The 22340-nt window shown below is 32.8% G+C and overlaps 1 protein-coding gene and 1 pseudogene across 1 annotated transcript; one reads left to right on the top strand and one right to left on the bottom strand.

Moving 5' to 3' along the window:
- Positions 1–13611: 13611 nt before the first annotated feature.
- LOC120197705 (aspartate aminotransferase, cytoplasmic) lies at positions 13612–16703 on the top strand. The gene is made up of 11 exons (XM_039199126.1): positions 13612–13822; positions 13931–14002; positions 14324–14469; positions 14605–14704; positions 14818–14938; positions 15101–15264; positions 15388–15525; positions 15671–15792; positions 15931–16025; positions 16118–16238; positions 16424–16703. Exons 1-11 carry the CDS (start codon positions 13640–13642, stop codon positions 16506–16508), a joined length of 1347 nt encoding a protein of 448 aa, XP_039055057.1. The 5' UTR covers positions 13612–13639; the 3' UTR covers positions 16509–16703.
- An 89-nt stretch (positions 16704–16792) lies between these two features.
- On the bottom strand, positions 16793–22035 carry LOC120197606 (annotated as a pseudogene).
- Between the last annotated feature and the right edge of the window lie 305 nt (positions 22036–22340).

The following is a 22340-nucleotide window of genomic DNA, read 5'->3' as shown; positions in this document are numbered from 1 at the left end:
TTAGGGTTTAAAATTGATTTTTGACTCAATTAAAATTTAAAACCCTTTGTAAAATTTATTTAAAAATATTTCCAGTATACGACTTTAATTTTCACAAGGAGTAAGGAGTAAAATGGAGTTTTTTACCTTAATAAGAATTTCAATATTCGAACAATTTAATCAAATATAAGATTTAAAATCGAATAAAAATAATCTTAAAATTTTCTTTAAAATTATTTGTTTTTTGTTATATCAAAATACAAAGCATGGTTCAATAGAGGTCTACCTTAAACTACAACCATATCATCAAACTTTTTTGACACTATGGAAAAACCTTAAATTGGTTGTAAAATTCTATGGACCTTACAAGATTTTGGATAGAATTGTAAATGTGGCTTACAAATTAGAACTTGCAGCTCAGTCACGTATCCATCCGGTCTTTCATGTTAGTATGTTGAAAAAAGGGATTGTGAATTGACAAAAAAACCTATCACACGGCTTCTGATTTGATGGGTAAATATAGACCCTTCTCACGATACTTAAAAATATTATATTGTTCTTAGAGGTTAATTTCTTGGGTTTGATCCTTGGGGACAAGTCTCGTCTCATGGAGGGGTATTTTTCACGATTGAAGGAGAGGAAGAGAAGCGCAAAGTGTAGAAAATTGGGGATTAAAAAAATGAATTAAGGGTTGAGGTAGGGATTGCAGATAGAGAATTGGGGGAGATTGGAACACGTGAGGAGCACGGGTTCATTAAAACAAAAGCTAATGGTGCATTAGAAAATTGGCTTGAGGAAAGCGTAAGCCCAACAAAATAGAAGCTTCCATAAACTGTTGCAACCTTTAGCCAGCTGTCTTCCAATCGGTACCATGTGAACAAACAAAATGATGTACTAGGGAAATGAGATTTTTATGATTTGAATGAATGAAATTTGAGCTTCTTTGAATCTCTTTTTTCTCTTCTTTAATCTTCATTTTCTTTATTTTATTTGATTACTCTTCTTCTTTCACAGGGACATTACAGGCCCCTTGAGTTATATGCAATTTATTCTAATAATAATGATTTTATTAGTGTCCCAAATTATATACAGACTGATTTTGACTTCGATACTAATGTTTACAGTCCAACAACTAATTTAGGTAACAACATTAACTTATCAAGTACACATAATGACTTTGGTGCTTCATCATCTTTGATTCCAAGCCATTCTTATGTAGCTATCTTCGATTTTGACTTGAATCTGCCACCAACATAACATTCAATGTACAATCCATACAATATTAGTGTGATAGCATCATCTTCTCAGCAGGACATCAGATGGAAATACCATGAAGTGTTTAACTCGATTGATGATTTCTCATTTGGACAACATTCATATGTTGGTATTTTTGACTTATATCTTAGTAATAGAGTTCGTGAGTGGTCTCGTGATCAACGCATAACTACAACACTTGTTATCCCTCTATTCGATGACATATAACTATTTTGATTTAAGGGGGATAATTCTGATGAATAACCGGTAAGAGACATCAGACTTGATGGTGACAAGGTAGGCCCTTCAATGAAGAACTAGAAGACCTTGACATGCCAGTAGGAGCAGATGATGATTATGATTATATTCAACATGTCGCCACTCATATTTCTTATTATCAACCACCATCCTACTTCACGGCAGTTGATATGGAAGCTTTCGATGCTCTAGAATTTTTGTAATTTCCACATATTGAACAATAAAACCAACTTGCTGATGGTGAGCTCTATATTGGAATGACATTCTTAACAAAAGAACTCGTTGTGGCTTTCAATAAGAACTATAATATACACTGATCAATTACGTCGATCGTAAAAAAAAGATATGGATAAGTACATATTTGAATGTGTCCATAAGAACCAAGAATGTAATTGGAAGGTTCGTGTATCATGCTTAAAGATGATGAACAATATATGGAAGCTGACAAAATACGATAAATCGTATACATGCACTGGTAGTAGGCTCACTCAAGATCATTATAGCTTGGATTTGCACGTGTTTTGTGATGCCTTCATTTCACTGGTTAAAATAAATTCACTTATAAATATTGGCAGCTGTATTGCTAGAATTACATCTCAATACAACTACACAGTTGACTACCAAAAAGAATGGTATGCAAGTTCTCGGGCTCAACAAAAATTGTATGGTTAATGGAAGGAATCGTACAAAGAGTTACGAGCATGGCTAAATTGATGCAAAAACACATATTGGGAACATTTGTGAAACTAGAAACTATATAGGTGTACAAAAATGATCGTGTCATACAATGTATGTGCCAATTCTGTCAGCTATTTTGGACATTTTCATAGTGCGTTAATGCATTCTGCCACTACAAGATGATGGTTTAGATTAAAGACACTTGGTTGAAGACACAAATCCTATACGAGATGACAATAGGAAAATTACTTCCACCGCCTTTGCAATAATCAAAAAGAATGATACAGAATTTTGAGAATTTTTCCTTAAGAACTTAAGAAGACATGTTCTATCACATGTTTTTCATGATAGAATTGATGGGATATGTCTTATTTTTTATAGAGACACATGGATAAAATATGCAATCCAGTGTATATGACCATTTTGGTAACCTCCCTATATTTATCACTGAAACTATTTACACCATATTATTGTGAATTATTTGCAAAAGTTCAAGACCAAAGATAAACGCATAATGGTGCTTCGAATAGGTATGTCTTTCACTCATTTGAATTTAAAATATCTTTTCATTTATTATTTCTAATTAAGTGTTGTACTTTTAATTGATAGGCCACATGCATCCCATACGTGAGGTTGAGGAGTTTCTTTAATAATTGAGAGAGGGGAATGAACAAGGCTATAACTAACTTGCTAAAATCCTAGGGGAGAAATGGCTTCGATCATTTGATGGGGGTAGACGATATGGTCAAATGATAATGAACTTGGCTGAGACGATCAATTCATCACTAACGGGAGTGTGACATTTTCCTATCACTTTTGTTGTCAAAGTGACATATTATTGGTTGGCAACCCTACTTGTGATAGAGAACTGACAGTGAATGAGTGAATGTTTCTCTCGTCAAAGAATAAAACCTATAAAGCTCTAGACTCAATTAAGGAATGAGAGGAAGATGAAAGATGATGATGTGCGACAAGTAAGGTTTTGTGGAGTTAAGGTTGCTAGAAAATTGAACAAGAGACATAAAATGATGATAAATAAGACAGAATAAAGAGAACATAATAGAAACAAAGATAAAGAATATAATAGGATAGAGGTAACTTAGCCAAAATTAGAGTTTTGGTGATGATGGATGAGAATGGTGATTTGATGATGATGGATGATGGATGATAGAAATAAATGGATAAGTGTCCAATTGAACCATCCTAGTCACAATAAAAAGGAAAAATCTATAATACGACATTAACTAACCCTCCTAATAGCAATGAATTGGCAAACCAGAGTGTGAAGATCTCTCTCTCAAGAACTCGGAAGAACTAAAAGAAAAAAAGCTTCGAAGACACATGCAATCAACTCTTGCAAAAATGATCTTTTGTTGTATTGAATAAAATAATAAAATTGATCTTTAAAATGATGAAGGATAATCCTTTATATAGGGTGAATGAGTCCTTGTTTTAGTATAACTAACACTTGAAAATAATAATAAAAATAACAATACTATCCTAATTCTCAATAACAATAAACTAAAGATAATTGTTTTAACTTTATCTTAATTCCTAGTAAAATAAAAAAAATCTAATCCTAAATGATAATGCATCATACTATATTAAATTATATTACAAATAATCAATAAAAATATTGAAAATTTGTAATATTTACAAAATCCTGTATTAATCCCGTGTAGGAATTTTTGCATGTATTGTCTTCACTAAAATGAGTGTATTTTGAGTTCCTGATATTGTATTAATTCAATTCAAGAACCGTTGGAATGATAAGAGACATTTGGTTGTAAATCTATCAGACATGTTGACTAAATAACATCATGATCCCACTGAAAAAGCAGTCGCAAGTCTGATGATGTGTTGTTCTTCTTTTCCAAGGCTTGGTCATGTGGATCAATTGGAAGAGTTAATTCATCTTCCTTTGATGTGAGCCTTGTGATACATGTATCATCATCCCTCTCTTAAAAAGGATTCAACCTCGAATCTAAAATATCAAAGGGAGAAACTTTAGAGCCTTTTAAGAATTCACTCGCATTATACTTATCGAATATATATATTTTGAATCTTCAAGACTTTGTTTTTCTAATAGGTTTGAGTAGAAACATTTTTCCAAAGAAGCATGCATTTTCATTGTTATGGACTCTGGTGCATGTATCATTCCCCCTCACATGAAAAGGATTCATCCACGAATCTGAAAATCTTAGAGAAAGAAAATTAGATGTGTGGCAAGGAAAACTTGTAAAAAACTTACCAGGATCAATGTGATGTGTCTTTATGCTCTTTAGTATAGGTTTCTTCCTTGTAAGAACTAATTTATTATTATATTGAAATCCTCTTTTGCATTCTAATCTTGTAATCTAGTATGTAGGTTGAAATTCAACATGGAGCCGACCACTGTTGGTTTTCTTTGTGATTGATTCATATGTTCTCTTCATGGTTTTACTCATGTGTGGTTAAAATGAGTGTTTAAAATCCATGTCAAGTGGTTCATGAAAATAGTCCATGAATTATCCTAAGTGTGGTTCAGAAGATAATGAATCTCGTGAGGAGCTTTATGGACTGCATAACATGTTCAGCTGAAACAGAAACCCATCTACGAGAAAAAATTCATTAAAAACACTTTTATAATAATGTGTATGTGTATGTATGTGTATATATATATAATCTATGAGTCATCATGATATGAATCTTTGATATATTCAAACCCGAGAATAGTAGCATGCATTTGAGTTATGTGTACCTTTGGGATAATGCATTGGCTACATTGTTATCTTTTCCTTTTTTATATTTGATCACAAAAGGAAAATATTCAATGAATTCAACCTATCAAGCATGTCGTTTTTTAACTTACCTTATCCATTTAACCACTTTAAGGATTTGTATCGGTGTGTATGACAAACTCTGTAGGAAGAATATAGTTTTTCTACACTTCGAGTGCACGAACTAATGCCATAATTTTTTTTCATAGATAGAGTAATTCAATTGTGCACCTTTTAACTTCTCGCTAAAGTAAGAGATAAGTTGTCTTTCATGCATAAGAATTGTGCCTATGACTATAAGGAGTTCGAATGCTTCTTGTTATTGTGGTCCCCATTTAAATTAAACCTACGTTTTGATGATTTCCATCAAAGGTGCACTGATGGTACAAAAATCCTTGACAAAGCGATGGTAGAAGCTTGTTATGTCATGGAAGCTTTTAACTTTTCTTTATCGACATGGATGACAACTTCAAGTTCTTTAACCTACACAAAAGATAACAAGTACGTTATAATATCATTAAAATGAGTAATAATATACTTATCTTTGGATTCTTGAACATCGTGATTCATCGCTGAGATGACACAATGACTAAGGCTTTCATGGATGTAGCCTTTTAGCAGTAAATCTAACTCTTTGGTTCCTTGGAGATTATTTGTTCGATGGGGGTATGATAGAACCTTGAATAAGATTGGTTTGGTGTTTGTACCTTTTTTTAGTGGTAATCTGTCAGGTGGATCACCTAATATTTCTCTAAAATCTTGTAAGAGAGAAATAAACACACTAGGCAATCCTTGTTAATATTAGAAACTGAAACAATTAACTCTTGAAAGAGAGCAAGGATGAAAGGCGTTTTATGAATAGGGTTCACTCTCAATACTTTTTTTCTCACATCTATTTTTTGTGTCCCTCTTTTTCTCACAAATAGAATCACTCATTGCCCTTTTATTTTTGCCTTTTTTTCATTTTGTGTTTCCCTACCTTTCTCATAAAATGTCGTCACTTGATTTTCAAGTGCCTCTTTTGTTTCCAATTACTGAAGATTTGATATATTCCATTACAATGATACTAACATCCTATTCATCGTTGTTCGTGTCCGATTCAGACCCATAAGCATTATCCTCTCGAGTTATCAAATTTTTCAGATTCGGACAATTGCAACTAACATGATCATATCCTTTGCATTAAATGCATAAGGTATCTCTCATTTAGGACTTTTTAGGGTTTTTGATCATGTATTTATTAGTCACTGTAGGCTTTTCATCCCTTGATTTCTTAATCACGACAAAATGTGGAGTAGAAGATGAAGTGGAAGTCGATAAATTACTTTGGTAAGCATATGGTGTACCTTGGTAAGTTTCTTTGAAGTGATACTTCCTTTGGAATTGTGCTGTGAGTTTCTTTAATTTCTTTAGTATTTCTTCAAGGCTTTCATAACCATGTAAGTTGAAAAGAGAAATGATGTTCGCATGTAAGCCAATGACAAATATGTTCACTGTATAATTGTTTGCTTCGTGTATGTTGTACAATTCATTAAGGATATCATCTCCTTGTATTATCCTTCTACTGAACTTGGAGCTTGTCGTAGTCTTTGAAGTTGTTGTTTAGCTTAACGGATGTATTTTGTTGGAAGAAAATGTTTCCTCATAACTCGTTTAAGTGCTTCCATGAATCGATTTCTTGTATCTTTCTTTCTTGAGTAGCCTTTTGTGTTTTCATCCACTATGTGTGTGCATAACCCAAAATTTCCAAAGGTATTAAAGGTACTTATTTTTTCCCTCAGACAGTTGTAGTAGGAAAAGATAAGATCAACTTTTCTCTCTCAATCGATGTAGACGTCCGAGTCATAACCTGCTTTGAATTGTGAAATTACGATTGCTTTTACTGGTTGAATGTCGTCATTATACTTTTATTGTCTGCTTCCACTGTTCAAGTCGACAAGTGCGTCCAGTCGTTGTTAAAGAGTGGTAAGTATTTTCGTCTGGTGAGTAATAGCATTCATGGTTTTGGCATGCTTCAGATACTTTTACATCTTCTACCATCCTAAAAATTTACAACACTCAAATGAAAATTTTAAAGTGGAAAAAAAAGAAACCTTACAAGTCACTCCAAGGAATCAACACAACGAGAGACAAGAAAGTCAATCTTTTACTCTTTAAAACTCTCTTCCCCAAGAAGTCTTTCGATGTTCGTATCAGAGTTTGATCACTAACAAAAGGGGAAAAGGACACTTAGAAGTTCTAAGAGGTCAAAGAAAGGTATGACTCCAAGTGAACAAGAATGTAAGGAAGAAAGAATATGCAAACTCTTGTAACCCTACTAACACAAGGAAGAGAATGTGTTAAATGATGTAGAGGAACAAAGAAAAGGCTAGACAAAGGAACCTAAAGAAATAAGAATCAAAGAAAAATTGGATAACCTAAACTGAAAAAAAAAACTTGAATCGCTGGATCAACTTTAGCAATGTTTTATGGGGGTTGTTGATCTCCAAAAATTCTGATTTTTTTCTAAATTCCTTAATGAGTTTATAGTAATCTAGAAAAATTAAGCACGTAATTATTTCTGGAAATTCGTCAGTGACAAGTCTCCAAATCTATCGATCAAACGTATGATCATCTTGAAAATGTTTATGAAGGGGTTTTCGATCTCCAAAAATTCTAAAATATTTTTTGATGTCATCAAATTGATGTAGTTCCAATTTGAAAATTTTCATCACCAAAATCTTTCTTGAAAATTCTATGAAAAATCGTCAAGAACCAATTCTAAAATCTGCTGAAAAATTTTGAACAATAAATCAAAGGGGTCTATTGATGTTCAATTGACCTAGATTTAGGACTAGAGATTAATCTTAGGACAAAGCAAGTACTTGTAAAAAAATCAGCCTCAAATTCATTCATTTTCTATTAATGGATTTTTTTCTCTTTTTTTTATTTTTCCCCAATGAAAATTAACAAACTAATAAGAATGAATTGAAACTAAACTGAAAAAAATTGAAAAAGAACCTAACATTGATGAACTTGTGTAAATTAGCTCTGTTTGGGTACTTCGGTGGGTGATGCTTGAAGAACAAGGCAAATTACTTTGATTCTTCACAAGAATCATTTTAAATCTAATACCAATTGATAGAGAAATGGCGGTAAATTAATGAACATTGCTCTCATCATGGAATCAACCCTAGAAAGCTCTAGACTTGATCAAGGAAGAAAAGGAATATGAAAGACGATGATGTGTGGCAACTAGGGTTTTGTGGAGTTAAGGTTGCTAAAAAATTTAACAAGAGAGATAAGATGATGAAAAATAAGATAGAATAAAGAGAACGGAAAAGATAAAAAATATATAATAAGATAAAGATAACTAAGCTAAAATTAGGGTTTTGGTGATGATGGACGAAAATGGTGATTTGATGATGATGATGATGTAAATAGATGGATAAGTGTCTTATCAAACCCTCCTAGTCACAATGAAAAGACAATCTCGATAATACGGCTCCAACTAGCCCTCCTAATCTAAATGAATAGGCAAACCGGAGTGTGAAGATCTCTCTCTTAAGAACTCGGAAGAACTAAAAGAAAATAAGCTTCGAAGGCACAAGGGAACCAGCTCTTGTAAAATGATCTCTCGTTGTATTAAATAAAAGAATAAAACTTTATTGTTACAATGATGGGAGAAGCATCCTTTATATAGGGTGAAGGAGTCCTTATTGTAATTTGACTAATACTTAAAAATAATAATAAAAATAACAATATTATCCTAATTCCTAGTAACAATAAACTAAAGATAATTGTTTTAACTCTATCTTAATTCTTAATAAAATAATAAATTTAATCCTAAATGGTAATGCATCATCCTATATTAAATTGTATTACAAATAATCAATAAAAATATTGAAAATTCGTAATATTTAGAAAAAAAAAACTTGTATTAATCTCTTATAGAAATTTATGTATGCACTTACTTCACTAAAATGAGTGTATCTTGAGTTGATTCGATTCAAGAACTATTGGAAAGCTAAGAGACAATCGGTCGTAACTACAAAAGACGTGTCGACCAAAAAAAATCAGGATCCAATGCAAAAAGCAATCGCTGGTCTACTTCTCTGTTGTTCTTATTTTCCAAGGCTTGTTCGTGTAGATCAATTGGAAGTGTTAATCCATCTTCCTTTGATGTGAGCCTTGTAATGCATGTATCAGTTTGCAACCTTGGGGAAACAAGTAGTTGACTGGATGACAAGTGGCCACACAGTCCACCCAGACCTCCACACAAAATTACAAACCTTTATGTAGCATTCAAACACGATAAATGTGACATGCGTATCTCGAGAACAAAATAAATGTTGTGTTTAAAAATATTCGAGGCCATTAAAAGGCATACAACAAAACGTGTACATGGTTAATCTACGAGAAAGAACCTGCGACTAGAGGAGTAGTCCAAACATTCAAATACATGTGTGCGCACGTCATTGCTGTTTTTTTTTTTTTTTGTAAGGATTCACTACATACAATTCGTTGATACGGTATACTTACTTGAAATTGTATTGAATGTTTATCAATGCGAATTTCGTCCCATTGAAAATGAATGGGATCAGTGTGAAGTTGATGATGAACCTAAATTATGTATTATCTGTAGGAATCTCGGACGATCGAAACTATGTATTATCTGTAGGAATCTCAGACACATGAAGAACAAATGTCCTAATCGATCACTCCCTCGTGATTTTTCATTGCACTACTTTTGTAATTAACAAAATATATTCGTTAGTTTTCAATTTCTTTTGGTTTCGAATCATTTTCAAAGTGATTTTTACACCGCTTGGAATGTCTCATATGTGTCGATACTAGCCTCAATTGAAAGATATGTTACAATACTACACCTCTAATCTTACACATTAAATACCCGAAAAAACCCCTTGAATATGCATATCAAACCATTTTATCTTTTTTCTCATACATAAAACAAGCTTTGGAACTTTTTTCAATGTGATTTTTAACCTGCTTACAATATCTCGTATGTGTCGATATTAGTCTCAACTAAAAGATAAATTCCAATACTATGCCTCTGATCTTATAAAATACGAAAATATTTAGATTAACTACCCAAAAAAGCCCCTAAAATGTGCCTATAGACACTTGCATTATGGATTGGAAATGCATGTACCTCGCACTCTATAAGACACGAGGTTTGTTAAACATGAGGTCATTTATAGAAATATTAAATTGGGTTATCTGAAAACTTCTTTTAAGTCGGACAAGTCTTGTGCTTCGTAGTACGCAAGGTATTTATACGCATTTTGTATAACGCAAGTTAGTCCTACGAGTGAAGTTTAGGGGTATTTTTTCATTTAATGCTATTTATGGGTTACTTTTTTAATAAATGAATTTTTAGGGCTTTTTAAATAAAAGTACCACACTTATTTGTAATATAAGTCAATAATCAACTATAAAATAAGATAAAGTACATAAATGGTGTCTTGATTATAGGGTATTATTTTTTGAGTCCCTCTACTATTAAAAGTTATAAAATGATCATTCAACTATTGATATGTTCTAATCTTGTCATTTTCGTTAATAGATTGACGGTCGCCTAAGTTGGATGTTAACATGCTAACTGAGATATGATAGTTGTTTGAGATTTCAGACTCAGATTTTTTATCATATCCAGAGTCATCTCGGACATTTTTAGGGCCCTGAGCGAAACTAAAATATAAGCTCTTATAAAACGAAGGTATATTTAATTACTTTGAAAAATTGATTTAATATTACATTAATAAACTGTAGAAAAATGATTAAATTGTGGGTTTAAATTATAAAAGTAAAAAGTATGATTGAAAAATTAGGGACCTCAATTACAAAAGTAAAAAGTGAGATTAAAAAAATAGGGGTCTTAATTTTAAAGTAAAATGTTATATTCAAAAAATTAAGAGCCTCAATTATAAAAGTATAAAGTGAGATTAAAAAATTAGGGGCCTCAATTATAAAAGCAGAAAGTGAGATTGAAAAAATTAGGAGCTCAATTATAAAGGTACAAAGTGGGATTAAAAAACTCATGGTTATTAATTATAAATATAAAAAAGTGGGATTGAAAAAAATTAAAGGCATCAATTATAAAGATAAAAAGTATGATTATAGAAAATTAGGGGCCTCAATTATAAAAAAATTAAAGTAAAAAATTAAAGGGCTCAATTATAAAAATAAAAATATAATAGAAAAACTAGGGGCCCTATGAAAGATGAGGGCTCTCAGCAATTGCTCAGGGTGCACACGCTAATCGCCGGTCCTAATCATATCTTAGTCAGTAGGTTAATGATCAACTCAGACTGTCGTCAATGTTTTAACAGAAAATGACGAGCTTGGAACATATCAATAGTTGAAAAACTATTTTGTAACTTTTAATAGTCAGATGACTCAATAAAGTAGCGTCTTATATTTATGAGACTATTTTATAATTTTTAATAGTTGAAAGACTCAATAAAATAATATACTATAATTGGAGGATTATTTATATAATTTATCCTATAAAATAAATGATAATATATTTAATTCCACCTGCAAAGGAACCTAGGAAGTGATGAACATCCGAAAAGAGTTGAATAAACTCCACCTTGACAAACGTGCCAAAACGCAAATTTCATTTAGAATTCATCATCTTCAAGATAAAATCCTATCCGCCACGTGATTTTCTTTCTAACGGAAGCGGATAATTAAGGATTTTTTATTGAAATATCATTCTAATTTCTAACAAAAAAATACTTTCGAGATTAATATTCATCTCAAAATATTTTTTAAATTGATATTTTTAAGTCATATAAAGTAATTTTTTATCTACATGACGAATTATAAGAAAAAAATTAATTAAAAATTAATCTATAATGAGTTTTCTTAATTTTTTATTATGAGATGGCTTAATATAAAAATAATTATCTAAATTATACTCAAAATTAATTTTTAGTATTTAAAGAATTTTTCGCTAAAAATTGGTACTTAAAGTTTTCTCGTTACACTTTTAGTTGACTATCATTAAAAAATCGTTAAATAACACGTGTCACGACCATATTTTTTTAAAAATATTTTTAAAAAAATATTTTATTTTAAAAATTTGGACGTGACAGTATCACTTAACAATTTTTTTAACAGACACCTAAAAATATAATGGAGAAAAATTTAGACACATATTTTTAACAAAAAATTCTTTAGACACTAAAACAGTTTTCAATATATTCTTTAGACACTTATTTTTGTATTAAGCCTTATGAAATCAAGGGTGTTAAATATCTTTTTTTTATATAATTCTTAGTTTAATTGATATTTTTATTTTATTTTAATATAATTATAAAATAATATATACTTAATTCTAAAAATAAATGAACTCATATAATTACATATTAAATTATTTAAATTTGAATCACCTAAGAAGAATATATCATTCTCTATTATTAGGACCATGTTTTAAATTTTTTTATTAATATTCTTAAAAAGTAAATTTATACATATTTATATTTAAATACTAATAATTATTGATTAAATTGAATTTGATTAATATTTATTTAAGAGATTACAAATTTAAATACAAATGCAATGTTTATTAGTATAGTTTTTTCATTGTAAATACCAATGTTTTTAAAACCGGACCAGACCTTAAACCGATAAAGGTATTGGTTTACTGATTCAATCGTGGTTCAACCGGTTTATATAAAATAATATTTTTTTAAATTTTACATAATATTCAAAGTAATATTATATATATATATATATATATATATATATAACACTCTTTTTAAGTTCACTATATTAAAATATATAAAAATATCACAAGTCATAACATATAAAAGTTAAATACCATAATATCAAGTGAAACAAAATGATTCAAATCAACTACAACATAATATTTAAGGTTAATACTTAATGAAATTCATCAACAACTAAATAAAAAAGTACATAATTGATACAAGTATCAATCATCATAATATTTCTTGAAATTGATTCCCTCAAATTCCAAAATATTAGAAAAAAACTTCTTCATTAGTTGAACTATCACTGCCATCATCACTTTGAATTTGAAACTCCACAGTATCAAGATCTTATTCACTTAACAATATGATAAATAAATACAAAGTTAAATTTAAATTTCCAAACAAACAATTAAAAGTAAAAATGTAAAATATATTAAATAATAAATATAATTATATAACTAAAATAAACAAGCAAAGATTAACTTTCATTGTTTTTTGGGCTGAAAAAAATTATAACAAACGTCTTTTGATTTAATTTTTTTTTAAAATAGAACCATGTGAACCACCGATTCACACTGATTTTGTCGGTTTCCAATCCGTTCTACCGGTTCTCAACCCGTTCTACCGATTCTTTCGATTCTTTAACGGTTCATTACAAAACTGATTTTAAAAATTGACCAGACCGAACAAACAATATATTTCCGGTTCAACCGGTCGAACCGGCAAGTCAAGTCCTATTTTAATAACATTGGTAAATACTTTAAATAAAAACTAAGAAAAAAAATGATAGAGCAAAAAAAAAGGTGGTCCCCAATTCAATCAAGAACTAGTAAGCAGATAACAGCTACTTGTTTTTTTTCCCCTTCTTTTTATTGATATAAACACAAAACGAACAGTCAATTCTCCGCAAGCAAATGCAAAATCTTCCGTGAAGCAAAGAGGAAACGAAAGCGTTAGTTGACCATTCAAACGTTCCGACAAGATAACATGCGCCACGAATTTACGTCATCGTCTTCGCCGGCAGATCGGCGGTTAAACGCTCTGATCCGTCACCTTGCAACCGCATCGATACAGTCTGGAACAGCCGTAGCGTTTTCTCCAACTTCCAGTTTTCATGGAGACTCAATTTTCTCTCACGTCGTTCTCGCCCCTGAAGATCCCATCCTCGGAGTATGCTAATTAAATTCAATCTCTCGTCTTTTCTATCTTCTTGTTCTTTGAATCACGATTGATTAAGATTTTACGATTAGCTAATCCATAATACCGTTGGTTTATTAGGTAACTGTGGCATATAACAAAGATCCGAGCCCCGTTAAGCTGAATTTAGGAGTTGGTGCTTATCGAACCGAGGTAGTGTCTTTACTCGAATCTAATTATTCACCTATTCCCTGTACTCTTTTAATTTATTGAACTTACTCTAATTTTTAATTAATTATGAACGAACTTGCATTCGATTTTCATATCTGTTATCATTTTGGATTCATTTTTTTAAACCAGAACTTTGAATATTTATGTTTAACCGAAGTTGATTAATAATGTTATCAGTTAGATTTCAATTTTCAAGGACTAAATTTCAAAAGTTTGAAGAGTACAGGGATTGAGGGCGGATTAAACATTTCTGTATACGTTGGATTTTATTATTTAGTTAAAACATTTTAATTTTGCTACCAGGAAGGGAAACCTCTTGTTCTTAATGTGGTAAGAAAAGCAGAGCAAATGCTGTTGAACGACAGGGCACGTGTTAAGGAATATCTTCCCATTGTTGGAATAGCAGACTTTAATAAACTCAGTGCTAAACTCATTTTGGGTGCTGACAGGTTTGCTAATATTTTTTTTGTTATACCATTGTTATCTGATCTATTGAGCACATAATTTAGATAGTATATGATGAATCTTTTAATTCAGTTTGCTCCATTATATAATTTCTTTCTTTTCGTGGGTTTTAAATGTAGCCCTGCAATTCAAGAGAATCGAGTTACTACGGTTCAATGTTTATCCGGGACGGGTTCACTGAGAGTTGGAGCCGAATTTATGGCTAGACATTATCATCAAGTAAACTTCTTGTTTTAGTTTACCTATCGTATTGTTTGTATTGATCTTTGGCCAACTTCATAGTAGTAATTCACTTACATTTTTTCTGTGATTTTGGTATTATGTTTTCGCAGAAAACTATATACATCCCACAGCCAACATGGGGAAATCACCCCAAGATTTTTACTTTGGCAGGATTATCTGTGAAAACATATCGTTATTATGATCCGACCACACGCGGATTGAATTTCCAGGGTATGATCCGACTACATCTATAAAGTTATTTACTTCCTGTCGCCATTGTTGACATTGTGATCGATGTTCATGCTTGATTTTGGCTTCAAATGAGGACTTGTTTTATTTAGTTTTACTTGTTGATTTCTGATTTTACGATGTTCATTTCCGTCTGGTTAACAGGGTTGTTGGAGGACCTTGGTTCTGCCCCTTCTGGATCGATTGTGCTTCTTCATGCTTGCGCTCATAATCCCACTGGTGTTGATCCCACCCTTCAGCAGTGGGAGCAAATAAGGCAGTTGATGAGATCAAAGGCATTGTTACCTTTCTTTGATAGTGCTTATCAGGTAAGTAGAAACCGAATGAAACATTGGGTGTTTACTTTTGCTTACCGAGAAAATTAGGACAGTTATTCGATGGTACTATTATTATCATTCCTAAGAGGATTGTATCGGTACTTGTTATTGCAGGGTTTTGCAAGCGGAAGTCTAGATCAAGATGCACAGTCGGTTCGCATGTTTGTCGCTGACAGTGGTGAATGCTTTGTAGCTCAGAGTTACGCGAAGAACATGGGCCTCTATGGGGAACGTGTTGGTGCACTGAGTGTTGTAAGACTCTAGGATTGATGCTTAGAATGCCCAAAATTGCAGTTTTTTATTCTAAAGGGTTTTTCTTTATTTGTTCTCTGCATTGTTATTTGTGGACCTGAAGAATGTATTCTGATTCTTCTGTCACAAATTTCATTGTCAATAGGTGTGCAAGACAGCTGACGTAGCAAGCAGGATCGAGAGCCAGTTGAAGCTCGTTATTCGGCCAATGTTTTCGAATCCACCAATTCACGGCGCATCCATTGTAGCTACCATCCTGAAGGACAGGTACGACACCCTTCACCCATGTTTCTCTACACCGCTGTTGCCTGTACCGTTCTTTTTGCAAGAACTCCATCTTACCCTGTATATCATAAGCATGTCTTTAATGTTTTTTTTCTTTTGTCTCTTGCTTTTAACCGACAGCAACATGTTCCGTGAATGGACAATCGAGTTGAAGGCAATGGCTGATCGTATCATAAGCATGCGCAAACAACTTTTCGATGCTTTGCGCACTAGAGGTCATCTCGAAGATCCTAATATTCTTTGCATATCGGTTCATCCTAAGTATATGTTGCTTTCTCACCTTTTTCCCGTCTTTTCCATACGGTAGGAACGCCTGGTGATTGGAGTCATATCATCAAACAAATTGGAATGTTTACCTTCACCGGACTAAATTCAAAGCAAGTAGAATTTATGACCAGAGAATACAACATCTACATGACTTCCGATGGGTAAGTCGATTGCTGCCGTCCTATGTTTCCTAGATTGAGGGTTTAGTGTCGGATAAAGGTATGCATCCGATATGGGTATCGAATGCCTCTTACCTATGTACGAACATGTGTCCGTGTATCATAGCTAGCGTCCCTAAACAAAGTATTTCTCTCAAGTAAATTTATATTTTGACATTTGTGTACAGGAGGATTAGCATGGCAGGTCTGAGCTCAAAGACAGTTTCTCATCTGGCTGATGCGATTCATGCTGCCGTTACTCGTATGCCATAGAAATTGGGCAAATCAAACAACAATTCATAACCACTAAACGTTAGCGGGAATCACATCATGTATTTGGTTTTTTTTTCACTATATTAGTCAATAATATCTGTAGCCCATGACCATGTGAGGTGGAGAATCTTTATGCACTTCAACAATTTGTTTCTATCAATTAATTAATTATATCCATTCTCTTTCAACAACTAATTGAAGAATTTTCAAAAAGGAAATAAAAAAGATGAGCATATATTTATATAAACTACAAACAAGGAAGACTTTTTAGCCTTACCAAACCATTACCTGCAACCGTTCAGAAGATTGGAAGAGGGACTTGAGAAACTCATGGCTGTTGAGTACTTTCTATTTTCAGTTCCCTTCCCCGGTGTTTCACATTCACTGAAGTCGAGGAGGCAGCGCTCTGGCTGCAATTAATCGAATATCCAATACTATTAGTTTCAACAAAGAAGAGAATATTAAGCATGGTTATGGTTTTCCAGTAATACCAAGATACTCGTAGCAGAATGCAGCTCAGTCTCCATTTGATCATTTTCTTTGTTCATGTTAGGATTGTTGGAGCATCTTCCCTTTACAATTGATTCCAGAGTTTCGTTCCCCAAGACTTCCAAGGCATCAGCATAAGTTGATGTGGTATGCTCACTTAACTGCTTCATCAGCCCAATGGCGTCATAGCTTCTATTCGGAGTGCTATTAGATATCCAATGTCCTGGAATGAGATCGGAGATTCCGATAATCAGGAATTGTAAAACAAGATATCTAACTTTTAAAACCTACATGAAGTTTTTTATACCTCAATTGTTATTTCAGTGTCAATCCTAGGTCCCGGAACAAAGGAATTGATAAACCAAGGTGACTTCCATGCTGATGGTGATTCCATGCTGCTTTTCAATCGAGTTTCTCCGAACCTGGCGATCCATTTCAAGCAAGCAACCGATGAGTGATTGATTTATTGTATCATTCGAAGTACTAATAATGACATGCCTGAGCAGTGGAACCTTACATATTGTAATTTTCAATAGCAGCATCATTCCCAGCATTTTCAGAAGAATTCTCAAATGTTGCTGATAGTGTAGTAACAGCAATTGGATTTCCATCACATCTCTTTATTTTCAGAGTAGGAGAGCTGACAACTATGCATGCATTTCCAGATAAGCATTCGGAAGCAAAACCCTAATTTGATATAGCTCCAAAGCTTTTATGATACCGATTTCTTGGAGTTCCCGTGCCCGAAGACGATAATGATCTGTTTCCTTTAAAATTATCATGATCAGGACATAAAAAATAGCAGATCATTTAACTTATGCTCAACAAGAAGTGCCGAACGACGTCGTGCCTGCCAAAATTAGAGAGGAAAAAAATAAGTAAAATGTAAATAACATTAGATGCATTAAGACCTAGATTTCCATCATAAGACCAAAAAGGTACATGGAACTGTCAATATCATATCTGAGTTATATAAACAATAACTATTAGTGTATAGCTCTAGATCTCTTGACATTCCAACACTAGTTCAGATTAGCAGTAAAGAAACTAGAGCCAAAAGAATTGACAGGGGTTCGAACAGACTGCTGCTCCTTAAGCAAAAGGAACTCACAATTTTGCCAGAACCATCAGCGTCAGTTTTTTCCTTGGTATCAATATCGAAGACTTCCTTTTTTATGTTTCCTTGGGAATTAATTCCACTAGAATCTTTCTTCTGAGCTTCATTATCTAAAGATCCAGTGTGTGTTAGGACCGCTGGCACACCCCACGGCGTAACGAAAACAAAAATTCGACGGTTTTACCAGTAATTCAAGTATGTAAAACCAAAATCGGGAGGAAATGTTGTTAATGCATACAATGGGTTCCTTGAAAAACAGTAAAGACAACAACGACGAGTAGTGATCACAAACAATTCGAATCGTAAACCTTTACGAAAACACGTCTCGGCCTCTACTTAGTTCACCCGATTGAGAGAAAAAATTTCTTTTCCCAAAATCGATTTTAAGAAAAACAGATGAAGTAAAAGGCTGCTAGACCTTACCTCATTTAAATATATCAGTTACACTAACATATTAGAGATTTTAAGTTATTTCGAATCTTAAAAAAAAACTTATTTAATTAATTCAAATTAAATATACATTAAAGACTTCTAATCTGAATTGAAATCTTTAATGTTTATTTAAAATTTTATTTAATTATTCTGAAATAAATATCAATTAAAAGAGTTGTAATCAAAATTACATTATTTTAATATTTACTTATTATATTCGGGATAATTAAAATCATTTGTATATCAAATATACATATATTAACTCTAAATATATTTTAGTAACATACAACAAATTGTACATCTTTGCTCATTTCAATCCTAGGGTGTGACCCTGTTGGTTCTTGTAACGTTAGTAGTAATTATTAGAACAATTCTAATATTACATACAATGAGAGACATCTAGCAATATATCATTATCACATAAATTACAAGAAATTATGATTTGACATATCATCTTCGTGATTAACTCTTTTATGTATTACATTCTTTTGTCATTTATATCTAGAATAGGCACAAGTCTTGGAATAGGCATACTTATATAACTCATCTATTGTTTCTTGATATCTAGAGTAGACTTTAATTAATAAATAATTTGTGATATCTCATATCAACTTATTCGAGCATGGCCATGTATTTCTAGTCTCACTCAATCAAGTAGCTTGTGATATATTTCTTATTATGTAGAAAGGACAAATCATATCTTAATCATACACACCCACTACATATATTGAGATATATTCAATAACAGTCTTTATAAAGCAACTAGTTACGGAGCTTGTTTAACTGCATCAAAACATACAACAATATATGTTAGGATATTATTGATCTCAATTCTGAGGATCATACATATAGTCATCACCATGAGCAATGTTGTGACTGTCACATAATAATCCAAGACATATGCTCATGGTGGGTCAATCCAATACATTATTCTCTAACAATATAATCATGTATCAATTCTGACATCTCTATGTTAATGACAACTAGTTGTCATTAATCAATAACATATTAGTCTTAAGCGTATTATTACTGTCTATGCCCATAATAATACTTAACTAGAGATCTTTTAATAATAATAATTATGTTATTATATGGATTTTATTATCTTCCAGTTTATATTAAATACATATATATAACTGAAAATAATAACGACAATACATTTATTTAATAAAATTAATAAATAAATACATTATTACAATCATTATATAATTAGTTTTTGAGCATACTCTAACCGTGTGAACTCTCCCATCGCTTTGTTCCTGATCAAATGATGTGTTCATGTTTTCTGTCTTTGGCGGAGACACGAGAGTCGATGTTCATTCAGAAGGTGACTCCTGTGATGCATTCCCAATCCCACTCTCATCATCCATGTGATAGAATTCTTTGGTCAAATTGGATGTCATCTCGGTTTGCAGCTTTTTGTCACATCTTTCTGATAAAGGTGACAATAGGTCACGGTGGCGTTTCTTCAATATGGATGGTGTACCGGTGAAAGTTTTGGCAGCATTTTTCAGCGCAGCATCAGGACTATCATCCCATAATGGTGAATCTGGCAACCTAAATGGAGAGATGCAGTTCATAGGTGACATCATTAGCTGGCGAATACCAAAGGGACTACACTCTTGCATCTTATCACTGCCACTTGATAAAAGATCACAGCTGAAAATTGGAATTCCAAGCTTGGAAATCGAGGAGGCTCGTAACATAGACCTCCATCATCCTGTTCTGCAGGTGACTTCGGCTTATCATCCACAATAGGACAAGTTTGCATTGCATTTGATTCTGAACCAAATGTATTCACAGGAACCAACTTCAGAGAATTCTAGTCGAGGAATGATTGCTCTTGCATTTCTGTATGATCTTCACTGGTATAGATAAAGCCATCATGCACATTCGGAAGTTTGCTCTTGAGTTTCAAAAGGTTGACCATTTAACTGACCGGGCTTTCTGCCATGTAAAATTGTACCATCCTCAACCAAGAGAAGTGAAGGAGACACAAAAGATTGACAGCATGAGGCTGACAACGCTTTAGAACTTGAAGGACAATTAGATTGCGAGTCAATTCTTCCATTTTCAGATTTTTGATGTCTGAAGCCTGAGAAGGGGATGCATGTGTGCAGCTACCCGATTCAACCATATTATATACTCGTGTAAAATCTTCTGTGACAAAGCATCCATCGTTTACTGCCTCTGAGAATAGGACTCTACAACATTCATCATCCATTATCAACATATGCTCTTGCTTGTCAGAAGTTGTAACCGTATTTATGAGAGATTTAGGAGCATCTGGGAACCTTGATGACTCTTGCCCCAATTCCATAGAAGAAACATTTGGTAGGTTTGGTAAACCAAGCTGGTAATCCCCACTTCTAGAGTACCCTGCTTCAACAGGTATTTCTGGAATGGAGAAGTTCACGACTTCCAAAGATGGGCAATACACTTCTGAACGTTGTAGTGGATGGGAATTATTTTCCTCTGACACACCGGATATTTCACTTGTATCCACAGAGGCATTAGCCGAATCACTTGTAGACTGTGAGCAGCTGACCATAGGAAATTGAAATTGTTATAGAAGACCTGATGCTATGTAAGAGTCCAATTTCTTTTTGACTGAACTGTTCCAGTGATTTTTTATAGCATTGTCCGTCCTGTTACCCATACAAAATGGAAATAGAGTAAGTTATTGGAAGAAAAATATATATATATTAGCTTCTGATCTCTCTAAATGATAAGTAAACATACCTTCCTGGCAAGAACTTTGTGAGCTTTGCCCATCTCTTTCCAAAAACCTGATGAGCACGAATAAGTGTCAGCTCTTCTTCCTGAGTCCATGCCTCTTTGTTTATGGCAGGATTGAGATGATTATGCCACCTACATTCGTAGTTAGCTGTATCAATACAAATGTAAACATGAACATTTTTTCTTATATTCTAAGGGAAAAAGGATTATTACAACAACAAAATAATTTCATAAATCCCGGAGAAGCTCAAAATAGTATCCCATAATGAAAACCTGTCACAAACTGTCAAAAAATACAAGGCTTAGGTCAGCCATTGTTATCAATCCTACAAAAAACCACAATTCAAGATTCAAACTCCCCAGTCCTTGGCCTTCTCCAAAGCCAAAAAAAAAAGAAAGAAAGAAAAAAAGTAGGTTTAAAATATGTAAATTAACAGCTCAATCATCACACCTTTCTCTGCATTGCTTTCCAATACATCCAGGTAAGTGCTGAGCAACGGTTGACCACTTTTTTGGCCCAAATTTGTTCACCAACTCAATTATCCGTTCATCCTCCTGTTTAATTTTCAGCAAAGCAACTCAGACTCTCATACTAATTATCAAGAAAAAGCTGTTTGTTTTGTTAAAAACAAACGAGTGCAAGGAGATGTGATAAGTGGCAAAATACCCATTAAGAACTCGGATCCTCCGAGCCCCATCGCCGGTGCTGCGACCAGCTGAAGGAATCGTTATTGTCCCCTCACCATTCATAGTTCCTTTGAAGATGAATAAAGCTTCATACCCCAATTCCAACTCTACAACGTTTCTCTCCACAATATGCTTTCCCAATCATTATATTTCAACCTAACTAGAAAGTTCCTCCCTCGAAACAACAGAACAACTAACAAACTAGGGAAAACAATTATAAACCAACCTTGAAAAATTCCACCTATAGAAGAGGAAAAAGTCACAATCAATGATTTGAAAAATTCTTAGAGAATTCCATTTAAAAATAATCAAAATTCTCTTAAATAAGAACCCTATATCACGATCAAAATTGAAAATTCTTTACATCG

This window comes from Hibiscus syriacus, unplaced genomic scaffold, assembly GCF_006381635.1.
Source record: "Hibiscus syriacus cultivar Baekdansim isolate YM2019G1 unplaced genomic scaffold, ASM638163v2 tig00117048_pilon, whole genome shotgun sequence".
NCBI lineage: Eukaryota > Viridiplantae > Streptophyta > Magnoliopsida > Malvales > Malvaceae > Hibiscus > Hibiscus syriacus.
This window is presented reverse-complemented; position numbering and strand designations above follow the sequence as displayed.

Coding starts and splice junctions, on each gene's coding strand:
- LOC120197705 (XM_039199126.1), top strand. CDS start 13,640: ATGCGCCACGAATTTACGTCATCGTCTTCGCCGGCAGATCGGCGGTTA. Junction 14,705..14,817: donor TGGCTAGACATTATCATCAA/GTAAACTTCTTG, acceptor ATGTTTTCGCAG/AAAACTATATACATCCCACA. Junction 14,939..15,100: donor ACGCGGATTGAATTTCCAGG/GTATGATCCGAC, acceptor TCTGGTTAACAG/GGTTGTTGGAGGACCTTGGT.